Genomic DNA, 13503 nt, shown 5'->3' on the forward strand with positions numbered 1-13503 from the left:
TCGGTCGTCGGACGCCTCACGCGCGGGTTTGCCTCGGCCGTGGCTCGAGGGCAGGCGGAGGCGCGTGCGCGCGCAAGAAGGCGGGGAGAGGGGCCGCCGAGCGCCAGCAGGTGGGCGCGTTCCCCCTCGCGCGCGCGCGCGTGCGCCGCCGCCGCGCCTTCTCCCTCACGTTCCCCGCGCGCAGCGTCCCCTCCCCGCCGGGAGCGCGCGCCTCCCGCCCTCGCGACGGGTCCCGCTCGGTCTCTCAGAGCCGCACACTCCCTGGAGCTGCTGCCACGGCGGTCGCCTCGGCCGCGGCTCTCCAGCCCCGCGGCTCAGCTTCGGCCCCTCAGCGCCGCGTCCCGGGCGCCCTCCCTTCCCTCCGCCACTCCCCCTCCCTTTCCCGCCCTTCTTGCCCACCCGGCCGGCCGAGAGAGCCAGGATACGAAGCAGGCGGGCTTGAGGAAGGGGTTGGAAAAATGGAGGTGCCGCGCCTGGATCATGCCCTCAACAGCCCCACCAGCCCCTGTGAGGAGGTGATCAAAAACCTCAGCCTGGAGGCCATTCAGCTGTGCGACCGGGACGGTAAGAGCGGCCGGGACGGTGAGGAGAGAGGGACGGAGCCCGCGCCCGCCCGCCGAGGCGCCGGGCCGCTCTGGCTCTGCCGACGCCGTCCGCCCGGGCGCCGGGGTCTTTTGTTGTCCCCCCAGTGCAAATAAAGGCAGGTGCGGACTCCCCTCCGTCCAGCCGCCCTGCCCTTAGCCCAGAAACAAAAGGACCCCGGGGCTCGCTCCTCGGTGCGGAGAGTGGTCGTCGTCCGCAACCGCGGCGCCCTCGCAGCCTTCGCCCGCCTGGCGTTCCCGCCCGCGGCTCCTGCCCCGACCAGGCGTTTCCGATCTTTGCCGCAGTCCGATTTCCTGGGTCTCCTGGCACCGGAGGGAAAATGCCCTCTGGATGTTTCTAGCAACCCCCTTCCCCCAACACACACTAACTAGTCAGCGTTCTCTGTCCAGAAACTTATAATTTCCTTTTTAAAGCTCCCATCTCCAGACTCCCCCAATTAAGAAGTCTTTTTATCCTCTCAAATTGGGATCAGGTGACAGTTTTTCGGTGAGAGAGCAGAAAAACAGTACATTTCAGCACCAAGGACAGACACAAGCTTCGTGGTTCAGACTGTCAAAAATCTGTAAAGGAATTGACCGAATATATCTGCTGTGACTCAGAATATGTGGCGAGTACGCACCATTGTGTGTTGATGTTATGTCGTTGGTTCTATTGTTAAAGTTGGCAGTCTCCTGAAGAAGGAAATTGATTGAACCACAGGTCTGAGCGTTAAAGAGATAATGCCAATACTCTGTTCAGTGTGGGTAGTTATAGAGCTTGTGTGTTAGTTGGACTAGTTGGAGAGTTCGTGCTATTTCAGTAATGTGGACTAAAACTTCATTTGTAAAGAAGCCATCTGACTAGTAATTGGTTTGCCAAATAATTGTAAAATTCTACCTCTGACAAAGGAAAAATAATTTACATGTTGTGAGGATGGCCCTGAACACTTTCGATTTGTAAAAGAAATTAATGTTTAACTGTATATAGATTGTAAAACATTTTTTAGCCAAAGTTATGTAGAGATACTAATATGTTCACAGTAAGGTCATGAATTTTATCAGTGTAATCCAAATAGGGAGCAGAGGTCTTGTTTCCAAAGACATTTAAATGGTAATAACTTGGTTAGGCATTGCTATTGAGTACGTTTGGGTCAAGTGAGTACCAAATTTGTGTTTATTAGTGAATTTTCTATTTATTAATACAAACATTTAATAATTTTGAAGACAAAATTCAAGCTTTTTGAAACCAAAGCCACTTTAATTTCTGAAACAGATGTAGTATGAATAAATAAATACTCTTGCAGAGGCAGCTCATTTATCTTTTATTTTTAGACTATTTTGGTCACCATAGTAGCAAGTGCACTTATTTATGGCATCTAAACAAATTTCATCATTTTTTATATATATTCCATATATGAGCTTGCATGATTAAACTATAAAAGTTATTTTTAATATACCATATAAGAAGTCATTTGAATTTTAGTTTATATACTTTCATGAAATGATTTTTTTGTAGTGTTACTGTTGTAAATTGTAAATATTTTGGTTTTCTTATATTATTTGAGAGAAAACTAAAATTCTAATAAAAGTAGATTTCATTTTTATTTACTTCAGTGATTTATCAAAGGCACATTTCTGTAGTAATTGGAAATAGGCAATTCATTGTTATTCTTCAGAACCCAGTAATATCACTTTCGATTTGTAAAAGAAATTAATGTTTAACTGTATATAGATTGTAAAACATTTTTTAGCCAAAGTTATGTAGATACAAAGTTATTTATACTTAAAATTGGATTTAGCATGTATCTCAAAGATACCAGGGAAAATAAAGTTTTCTTTTTTATGAAGTTCACAGAATTAATAGACTAAAATAGATTAAATAGTTAATAAAAATGAATGACATATTTACTGTGGTCTCTTCTATTTTATTGTGGTAATATTTTTTAGTTGTTTTTGTTCACTTTATGAATCCTGAAAAATGAGTAAATTATGTAATGTTTAATTTTGGGGGGATGCTGGCACTAAGCAGTATCTATGAAAATTAAAATTACTATTTGAAGACTTCTAATTAATTTAACATAGACTAATTAAAGAGGGCTTTATTTTATGAAAGAGCTTATACCAATGAATATAATGGGCTGACTCTTCCATTAGAAGATGTGGAAAAATTCAGATATACCTTGTTTAGTGATGTTGTTCAATACTTAACTTTTTTTTTGTGATTCTATCTTATATGTCAACTCCAAAAGTATTAAGTTGGCTTCATAGGAATAGTTTGGGGGGGTGTAATGTTTTTACATAATAATTTATAAAGTTTTGCATTAAATTTGTCAACCGGATCTTATTTGGAATCATTTTATGTTAAGAAATTTTCAGCTGGATGCTATTTGCTCCCTTCATTTTCACTTCCTTTCACTTTCCTTCCTCTTAAGTCTCATTTTACTTTTATAAATATATAATGTACACAGGAATGTGGCAGAATATGTGTCAGATATGTTCATGTGCTTATGTACATAATAAGAGCTGTATTTTCATAATTTTATGATATGAATAATTTGTCTTTATTTTACTCTACTGTTAATTTTGTGATGAAAGAATCAGAGAAACATGAATTCCTTGGAAGTAGAATAAAATAGAATAGAGAAAACTATATTATGATTAAGTGTACATTTCCAAATTTTACCTTTTCCACTCATAGATGTTTTTAATTTCATGATGGTTTACATATTGTATTGACTAAGAACCATAGCTGCTGGTGAACATACCTATGTCTCTCTTATGTTTCCTTGGATCTTGTCCTTTATGTTTTTGCCTGTTACTTGGATATTTTCCTATAAATTGATGTTGACATTCTCTGTAAGAATTCACAATGTTTCTTTTTTCATAATTTCTCAAAATATTCAGTAGTCTGAAGAATATGGGTTAGAGTCCATGTAGTCATATAATTGGATTTTTAAATAAGCAAAATGATTCTTATATAAACACACATTACCTCATGGATAGTCTTTTCTAGGAATGTGTGTTTTGGTTACTAGTATATGGTCCCTGCCTAGGTGTTACTTATAGTTCAAAGTGAGGATTCTGGATAGACTATTAGGAAACCTTCTGAAGATATACTGTAGATCTAGTGATTTCTACTAATTCCTATGGCAAGTAGAAGAGTATTTGTTCCTCCATCTCTGCTGTGCTGAAGTATACTCAAATTGCATACATAAGGTAATTTTATTATGACTTTTCAAAAAAAAATTGAAAGAGAAAAAAAATTTCTCATCTAGAAGCATCAATAATATGGGAACCAATTTCCACTTTGTTTCTTCGTGTAGATACTTCAGACTTTCACAAAACATCCCCTTAACCCCACCCCCATAGAATTCTACATTACTTCTGCTTTTCATCTTTTTATCATATATATTAAAAAGCTTTATTTCCTTGCTGAAAGGGAAATATTTATCTACATGTTGCCTTACATGTATATAAGCTCCCTGCACCCTTGTTACAGTAAAGAAGAAAATACAAAATTAATTTGTTTCATAGCACTTAAATCTACCCCCAAGGCTTCCTAGCTTTCACAATTATTATTTCTATGATTAGGGTGTTTTATGACTGTGTAGATATGGTTTATGGGGTTTATGATACTAATCATCAAGGGAACACATTTTAAAGAAATTAGAAGCTGACATATTTTCCCTGTCTTTGTCTCTAACAGTAGTCCTGTGGAGAAAAAGAAAAAAGGTTTTTTTCCCTTTTACATATTTAAAATGATAGATTCCTTTGAGTGTGGACTTTATCATATCTATTTAAATAATAAATCAGTTGAGATCTTCTTTATGCTTATTGACATGTGAATTAAATAGATTTTAACTTTGGAAACATAAAGTAACATAAATGCTTAGTGGCACAGAGGTATATTAGATAATTCTTAATGACATTTGCTAAAGCAAACATCTAGGAGGAGTACTCATAACTATTACCTTTAATAGTCCCTATTATAAGAGTGTAAGGTAGTCATTACTTAGTCTCACTGACATGCAGTATAGCATAGTGATAATATCATTTTAGATCAGACCGACCTGTTAGAATATTGACTCTTGATAGATGTGTAACCATAGGCAAATTAATTAACCTTTTTAGTCTTAAGCTTTCTCATGTAAAATGGGTAAATTAATGTCAATGCTGTAGGATTGTTGAAATAAGTAAATAATTTCTTATATAGCATTTATCACAAATCTTGACATGAAATAGAGTAATAATTATTGTGAATGGAATATTATTCTCCACATACCTTATTGAGTTGAACTACTGTCTTTTATTTCTTTCTTTTTTTTTTTTTTTTTTGGCAATGTTAGATCTTTGTTGTTTTTCGTAATTTCAATTATGTGTTGCTTAGTTAGGAAATCACCTCAGCTTCATGAGTAATTAATGGAATCTGGAAATTCTAAATTTTAAGGAATAGCAAATTTAAAAGTCCCTGTTATAGTACTCTTTTGCTTCTGTTTTACCATCCTATCAGTGATACCCTTTTTAACCTTAGTCCAAAAAGCTGTTTTCAGCTTCTAGTTCAAATTTTCTGTTTGTTGTTTTTCATGTGCCTTGTGAGCTTGGTACCTACTCTAGGTAGGTATTTGCCTCACAGTCCTTCTTTGTTCTTAATTTTACAATGTTTTCCTTTATTAATTTTTTCCAAGGATAGATCTGTACTAGGATATGTGACTTCTGGATTAATTTCTTTGACCCAGATATGACTATAGGATACTATAAATTTTTATTAGTATGAAACAAAAAAAATAAAATAAAAACTAAAAGAAACAAAAACTATCAGATTATGTTAAACCAATTCATATTCTTGCTAGGGGTTCTAATTCATTCCCAGAGAAGACCAAAAAGTTACTAGAATAAAAGTCACATCAAAGCATATGTGACCAGGCTCCCTCCAGTGGTAGAAGGACTGATGTGTAACACTGGCAACTTGCTTTGTTGCTAAGGTAGGTGGGTCAGAAATTCACACTATAAGAACACTATTTAAACAACTTACAAGTCACTTGATTTTATTCCCACTGATATTTCCTCATTTAGGCCTAATCTTAACTTTTCCCTCTAAGTTATATGAACATGCTTTCCTGATTACTTTTATATTTTATCCTGGACTTTAGTAATAACAGCAGCTGCATCACTTACTGCAGCAAGCATAATCCTAGTTTGTAGTTTTCTAGTTTTCCTTCTCTGCCCTTAGTAGATGCATAATTCAAGTTTTACCTTGTAGAATGTGCCTCTTTCTTGGGTTTATTTTCCATTTCTGTTAAATTTATTTAAAAGAATATTTTATCCTTTATTATTATTTAAATTCTATTTTTACTGCCCTAAACATATGTCTTATTCTTTAACTATTAAAAATATTTTATCATTACTAAGAAGTAGTTAAACTATCTTATTTAGCAAGCTATATGTTATATGTTTGAGAAGTAAAATCAGTGTGTGGGGAAGACTTTCAGCAGAAATGTATAGAAGAGTAGGAGAGTGTAGGCAGAAAAAATAGGTAGATAGCTTCAGCATGTTCTGCATATGTTAAGAATAGTGACTGTAAATGGTATAAAAGAAATCCAAAATATTCTTTGGGAGGCCAAGGTGGAGGAGCTGTGGAGGCCAGGAGTTTGAGACCCTGTGTCTACAAAAAGATAAAAAAGTCAGCCAGATGTGATGGCATGTGCCTGTAGTCCTAGCTACTTCAAAAGCTGAGGCAGGAGTATGGATTGAGCTCGGGAGCTTGAAGTTGTAGTGAATTGTGATTAGACCACTGCACTCCAGCCTCCAGCCTCCAGCCTCAATGACTAAAAAAAAAGAAAAAACAATTCCAAAATAATTAGAATATGTGATTGAATTTTCAGGCAAAATGGAAAGTGAGCAGGATCAACTTTTTGAGACTGGGAAATCAGAAGAATCATTTAAAAGAAAGGAAAAAAGAGAAATGAAATAATATTTAAACATTTTAATGACATTAATTTTTTTACATCTCAGATTTTTAGGTCTCAGTGGATATTCAGGTATGTCCTAAGCCCTTTTCCAGGGGGACTTCCCTCTCTCATAGATACTATATTTCCAGAAGTATATACTGCTTAGTCATTATTGTTTCAGTGTGGATCCCCACAAGAGAACCCACTTATATTCTTTTTAGGCTCTTCTTTTTCTTCATTCCTACAGCTCAATAGCTACTCAAGTTCTGATGATAATATAATACTTTGAGAATCATTACTATATAAAACCAACCATTTGATGCTGTAGAGGGCATGGTGAAATAGTGAATTTTGATTCTTCTTCATAAAGATAGTGTTGGAATCTTAGGAGACATTTTAGAAGGATTAGTACAAAGCGAAAAGAACATTTGAGTTATGTTAAGATATTTGGAATCTAACATTAAGAGACCTCTTAGAAACTTACAATAAACATTCAGCAATTCTTCCTGTGTTCTGGTGAAAAGAGTTCTAGAATGGGGAGAAGAACTGCTCATTGAAATATGTATTTCACTAGGGAGACTGGAACTTAAGTGAAAATGAATGATTAGGATTTTACTTCGATTTTAGAGTGACCTCTGTGAGCTTTGTATCTCACCCTTCAAAGGAGTGATCACATCCTGGGGAGGGCTAACTTTGAACTTCAAAGATGAAATAAATCTACAATCCAGGTTTGTTGTTGCAAACAAGATCTCTATATTTTGAAGTTGCTTAACTGATGTGAGTTGAACAAAGATCATACTTAAAATTATAGTTAGTTTCGTTTGACATATTATGATTATATGGCCCATATTTGTGTTTCATTTAAAATGGGCTACTTTATGGGATTTTGCATATATACTATTTGTCATCGTGGTTGTGGCAACTAGTGTAAATGAATCTTACCTTTTGTTTTCTATAACCTGTGGGAATGTTGCTATCTAATAATAGCATGAAAGGCTTATTATAACTTCCCTAGACACATGCCATTAAAGGTAAGGCAGAAAAAAAGATTTTTCAGTATATTCTGATTTTTCTTGAAAAATCATGTCTCATCTTCCCCTCGTGAGCCTGAATGTTGATGAGTTTCTCAGTTTTTAACATTTTAGAAGCTGATAATAAATGCTCACAAGAATCCTATAGTTTTTGAGCATCTACTATGTGATAGCTTTTTAATAACTGCATTTTAAAGTTATATCTATGATAGAAAACAGAGGTCTCTGAATTATGATCTCAGGCCAAATGCTGCCTGTTTTTGTAAGTAAACAAATTGGAATACAGCCATGCCCATTCGGTTACATATTGTCTATGGCTACTGTCATGTTACAACAACAGGGCTGAGTACCTGTGACAGACCATATAACCTACAAACCTTAAAATACTGTGTGACTCTTTATAGGAAAAGTTTTCCAACATGTAATATAAACAATCGAAAACATAAGTTAATCTCTCTTGATGGGAATAAAAATATTGAAAGGAGAATTTCTTTAAAAAATTTCTTTAAAAAAAGTGAGCAAAATGCTCATTTTGCTTTTATGTATTTCCAGGGTTTTGAAATTATGCAGATCAGGCTGTAGAAAGCTGACTGATGCTACTGGGCAATAAGTTATGTCTGTGTGGGTTCGAAGATGGGTGGCCCTTTATGCCACCTGATAACATAAAGTCTGATAGGGAGAGAAACAAACCCTAATTTTAATTTGAAATCTAGCCTTCATATAAATAAGTTTAGAAAAAAATGCTATTTATGCACAGGTGTTCCAGGTACACTTATGATTCTATTAAGAGATGTGTTTTAAAGTGTCAAAGATAATGGTATAAACTTTGATAAATATGTTTAGTTATATTGATATTATATTACAGAAATACATTGATATTATATTACAGAAATTTATATGGATTTATATTCTTCCTCCTAAACCAAACTTTCATTAAAAAAGAGTCAAAGTCGTATTCATAGTCTTCCATAGTCTATCTCAAGCTATCTGTGGTAAAGGACCCCCTTTTAAAAACAAATTTTCAGCCTGTCACTGATACTTAATAAAAATATAAAAGAAAGAATTACTAGAAAAATGAAATTAAAATGATACAAAAGGAGTCAATGGACATGAAAATCACTTAATTCTTTTAAAAGTTTCTGAATGCTTAATCCTAAGTTTTGTATTTGTTTCATTGCAGACTGATAAATATTAATAGTTTGCAGACTGTTGCCTGTGCCTGCTACACTTTTAAGTAGCACTAGCTAGAGGACAGTGCCATTCTATTCTTACTCAATGAGTAATTTATAGGGACCAACCTTAGCAAGTTTTTACTTTGTTTCCTTTTATTCTTTTACTTACCTAATTTTACTATTTATTAGTACATGCATTCCAACTTTAGAGTTCATATTAAGATCAGGGAAAAAAGGATACAATAATGAATGTAACTTGGATTCTGCATTCAAAGGATTTAGGGAGATGATATATTTTGGGAGACAATATATTTAAATAGATAAATATAATAATATATGAATAAGTAACAACATGGAATTTGGAAGAGAAAGTAGTTAATTCTGTCTTGAGTCTGGGAAGCAACATTTATCTGGGTATTAAAAGTAAAGTAAAATTTCTCCAGAAGTGGGAAAGGGGAATTTCTAGCAGAAATACGAGCATATCTAAAAGCATAATATCATGTATTTTCTGAGAATACATAGCATTTGGTATTGCTGGAGAAAAAAATGTGCCTGGTGGGAAATTAAACTGAAAGATATTTGGGGCTAAGTTATGCCATGCTTAAGATTTGGATTTATCTTCTTAGTAGATTTCAAACTTTCTAGCATGCAGAGAACCTTTATTTAAAAAAATTTTTTGAAGAATTCCATATACAAGTAAAAAGTAGTATTTTATGAGTATATATATATATATATATAACCTGTAATTTCATACAGCATTTTTCAAATTAAGTCAATCAGTGGTACAGCAAGAAATTTAAGTTGACAGTTATGCTTGAAAGTTGCTATTATATTTTTATTGCTTTGTATATAGAAAATGCTTTTTTTGCATCAAGAATTGTGCTGAACGTATGTAGAAAATGCTTGTTCATACAAATTAGTAGTGGCAAATTGTAATATTTTTAAACATTTTTCTTTCTTAGGATATGCTTCAAATAAGCAGATCCAGCTTTACAGAGGAATAGTAAGATTTTTTTTTTCAAAGTTGGTTCATGAAAGAATAAATGTTGCAGTCGGAGGGAAGCAATAGAATCAATTCACCAGTCAGTTCATTTTTTCAATGATAAAACTATATCTTGTAACATTCTGAGATATTGGTTGATATTAAAAAAAAAACCTCATACTTTTATGCTTATCTCTGTTAAAATTCAGAACAGTTTTTTTTACTTGTATGATGAATCTGTAAGAATCAATTTCAATACTGAAAATGTATCTGCATTTAAAAGCTTGGTAACATTGTGATTGTATTGATAAATTGAGTTTTTTCCAGCTTATTAAAGATCTAGATAATCAAATTGGTTTCCCCAAGTCATTTATATTTGAGATATTTATCAAAGCTTTTTAAATAAGAAAAAATTCATTTCTTATTTTTTTTCTGAAGTATTTATACCTTGCTTCAGAACACTCAGCTGAGTTTAGCATGAAAAATACATTTTGAAATTTGCTGTTTGTAAAATTATAATTAGTTCAGGAAAAATACCCAACAACTTCAATTTAATGGATAATTTGTATGTGATTATCCAAAATTATTTTGAAATATCTCGATATCTAATCTCTAATCTTTATTAGTATACAGCTATTACTTGATGAAATCTAACAATAACTTTTATAGGAACTACCACTCCTGAGATTTTTAATTTTATTTATTTCTCTTTATATAATTGTTTCAATATTTCTGACAGTTAGTTGATAGTGTGTTAAAAATTGATAGTGTGTTAGTTGATAGTGTGTTAGTGTTGATAGTTGATAGTGTGTTAAAATGACTTAGACATTAAAATTTTTTTCTCCATTGTATGTTGTTTTACCATTTTTGAATTTACCTATTTGAAAAGCTTTTGCAAATGGATCTGCCACATTTATATTTTCATTCAGTTAAATTGGAAAGATTTTACATAACCTTAACGTTTGAATTAATCAGTCAGGTGTAGGTGATGAGTAATTTTTGTATTCTCTGTATTTTCAGAAATGTACCAATGTTTTATTTCAGCTTTTTGACAATAGCTTACTCAACATATTTGTTGTTACAATATCAGAAATGCAGGATTTAATGAGCTTTTCCCCCCCAATTATGGATGCTTTTATTCTTAAGTAATATGGTGGTTTTGTTCTGAGTATATTTTAATTGTCAGATTTGCAGTTATATCAGCCCCTTCATGCTTTGTTGCAAAATTATGGAACTTGGTCAGGATCTATATTACTATTTTGCACTATTTTATCATATAAAACCTATTGAAAACTTGTCAGTTTTTATCACTATATATAAATCCTAATGACAGATAACTGTCACTGTATTTTAGCCTTGAGTGACTATTTCTGGAAGCTTCCAGCGTATGTATTTCACTTTGAACATAGTTGCCAGTATGGTCAATATTAGCTAAAAAATCAACTGGTACTATTTAATAGTAAGACTTAATACATCTTGAGCCAAATTAGTCACAATACATCCATGTTAAATTTGTTTAATAGTCCCCATTTTTAACTAGAGACCCATTTCTAGTTTTATAGGTAATTATTTCACTACTTATACTGGGAAAAGTAGAACTTTATTCCAAAGTTAGAATAACTTCATCACAAATATAATTAGAGAAGAAGTACACAAAATTCATAGTAAGTTTTTGCTCTAATTTATTCTGATTAGAGGAAGGGCTAAATAGATGCATCTAGGTGAGCCTTACCCTGCTTTGCCCACAAGTACATGTTTTTGCAAAATGGTACTTGAACATGAACTTGCTGGCTTGAATTTAAACAAACACACACACATGAAACAGAGCCATACCTTTTCATTCATTGTGCCATTTTCTGCACTGAGAAGTTTTGATGTTTACCCAGAATGACATAATATGGCATAATTTAGTATATGCTATTTGTATTATAGTTTTTTAAAAATAGTTTAAAATAATTAAAAAGGTTAATGATGTTTGATTAACCCCTTAATCACCTGTCTATTAAATGAATTTTAAATCATTGTTCAGTGGTTCTCAAAATTTATCACCTAGAACAGCAGTCCCCAATCTTTTGGGCACTAGGGACAGGTTTCATGGAAGACAATTTTTCAATGGATGGGGTGGCGGGGGGTCAGAGGGAATGGTTTTAGGATGATTCAAGTGCTTACGTTTATTGTGCACTTTATATTATTATTACATTATAATATATAATGAAATAATTATGCAACTCACCATAATGCAGAAACAGTGGGAGACTGATTTTGTTTTCCTGCAACTAGATGGTCCCGTCTGGTGGTGATGGGAGATAGTGACACCCAAAGTGTGTTGCTTACATCCATTCTACTCTGTAATCCCATTTTGGTTGCTGTCACTAGAAAACACTGCTTTGCAAAGAGAGGATGTTGTAAATGGAAGTAGGCTTTGCGGTGCTTTTATGGCAATTTCAGGGTATTCTGCCTTGACTTTAATCCAGAACCTATGGAGATTTGAAGTTGTCTCAAACATACTTTTAAGGCCACTGTCATGTCATTTGCGATCTCAAGATGTTGATCCTCTTCTAAGCATGGACAAAGTTGATTCATGTGGGTTATTCACAGTGGGTCACAGATCCATTCATTCCCAGTTTGGGGGTCTTTTGTAGTTAGGAAGTACTGTTCAAACTCTTTTGAAAGCTGAGATAGGTGATCATGCACCAGCTGGGAGAAAGAAGGCTCTGGTTCAGTCTCTTCCAAAATCTCTGCTAATGTTTAAAACATGTCAAAAATCTCAATGTTCACTTGTCACCCCCATAATTCCCATTTGGCTTTGAATGCAGCCACTTTATCTGCTGACTTGAACACAGTTGTTGTTCTCCCCTGAAATGACAGATTGAGTTTGCCGAGCAGGTTGAATGTGTCATACAAGTAAGCAAGTTTTGCTTTGCATACAAGTAAGCAAGTTCTGTGTCACTGAAATGTGTTGCTAGTGGTGGCTGTTTTTCTAAAAGAATTCTCTGGAGTGGCTCTCATAACTCAAAAACTCTGGCCAGTGATCTACCATTTTACTTCTGCATATAAGAGAAGATGTATGTGCTCTGCATCCATCTCCTCACAGAGCTACGTGAACAGATGTGAGTTAGGAGCATGTACTTTAATTTGGTTGATAATTTTAATGATATCCTGCAAAACATTGTTTAGTTCAGGTGACATTTTTTTGGCTAGCCAGCATTTCTCTATGAATGACACAGTGCAAAGACTCACATTAGAAGCAACCTCCTTGACCCAGGTAGTGAAACCAGAAAGCTGTTCAGTCATGGCAGCCTCTCTGAGTGTCCATGCATATGCTGAGACAAAATGACCAATTCAGTTTTCCTTATATGTAATCATTCAACAACTTGAATAGTTCTGCAGCTGGGTGTTGGCTGGCAACAAAGTGCACGTAACATATCCTCACGCATACCCTGCTGAAAAATATATCGCCCAAAAACAAGCATTGTTGCCTTGTCAACATCAGTAGGCTCAACCTGGATTAGGTACCATGGTACTCATTTATTCACTCTAACAATTGTCCCTCAATATCCTCTGCTATTTCATCAGTTTGTCTAGTTTAGTGCTAGCCAAAAGAAAAACACATGCCACCTTTTGAATTGCACCTGCTGCTGAAAGTTCATGGCAAATGTCCTTAGCAGCAGCAGGCCGGATCAACTCTTCACCAATAGTAGAGGGCTTCTTAGCTTTAGCAGTGCTGTTAGCCACTAAGAATGATGCTCTCAAGGAAGATACATTTGTGAAGTGGTGGCCTTCAATAAT

At 34.9% G+C, this 13503-nt stretch overlaps 1 protein-coding gene across 2 annotated transcripts in view; it reads left to right on the plus strand.

Annotated features, from left to right (window-relative positions):
* Window positions 1-219: 219 nt before the first annotated feature.
* PHYHIPL (phytanoyl-CoA 2-hydroxylase interacting protein like) overlaps window positions 220-13503 on the plus strand; it is a 65166-nt gene continuing 51882 nt past the window's right edge. Inside the window, exon 1 of one of the 2 annotated variants that reach the window (XM_012762824.3) lies at window positions 220-564. In XM_012762824.3, the coding sequence (XP_012618278.1) occupies window positions 459-564 (106 nt within the window). In that variant the 5' untranslated portion in view covers window positions 220-458. Of the gene's footprint in view, window positions 565-6389; window positions 7258-13503 lie in introns of those variants that run through there. The other variant, XM_012762825.3, reaches the window with a different exon arrangement.

Source organism: Microcebus murinus, chromosome 14 (assembly GCF_040939455.1).
Source record: "Microcebus murinus isolate Inina chromosome 14, M.murinus_Inina_mat1.0, whole genome shotgun sequence".
Lineage (NCBI taxonomy): Eukaryota > Metazoa > Chordata > Mammalia > Primates > Cheirogaleidae > Microcebus > Microcebus murinus.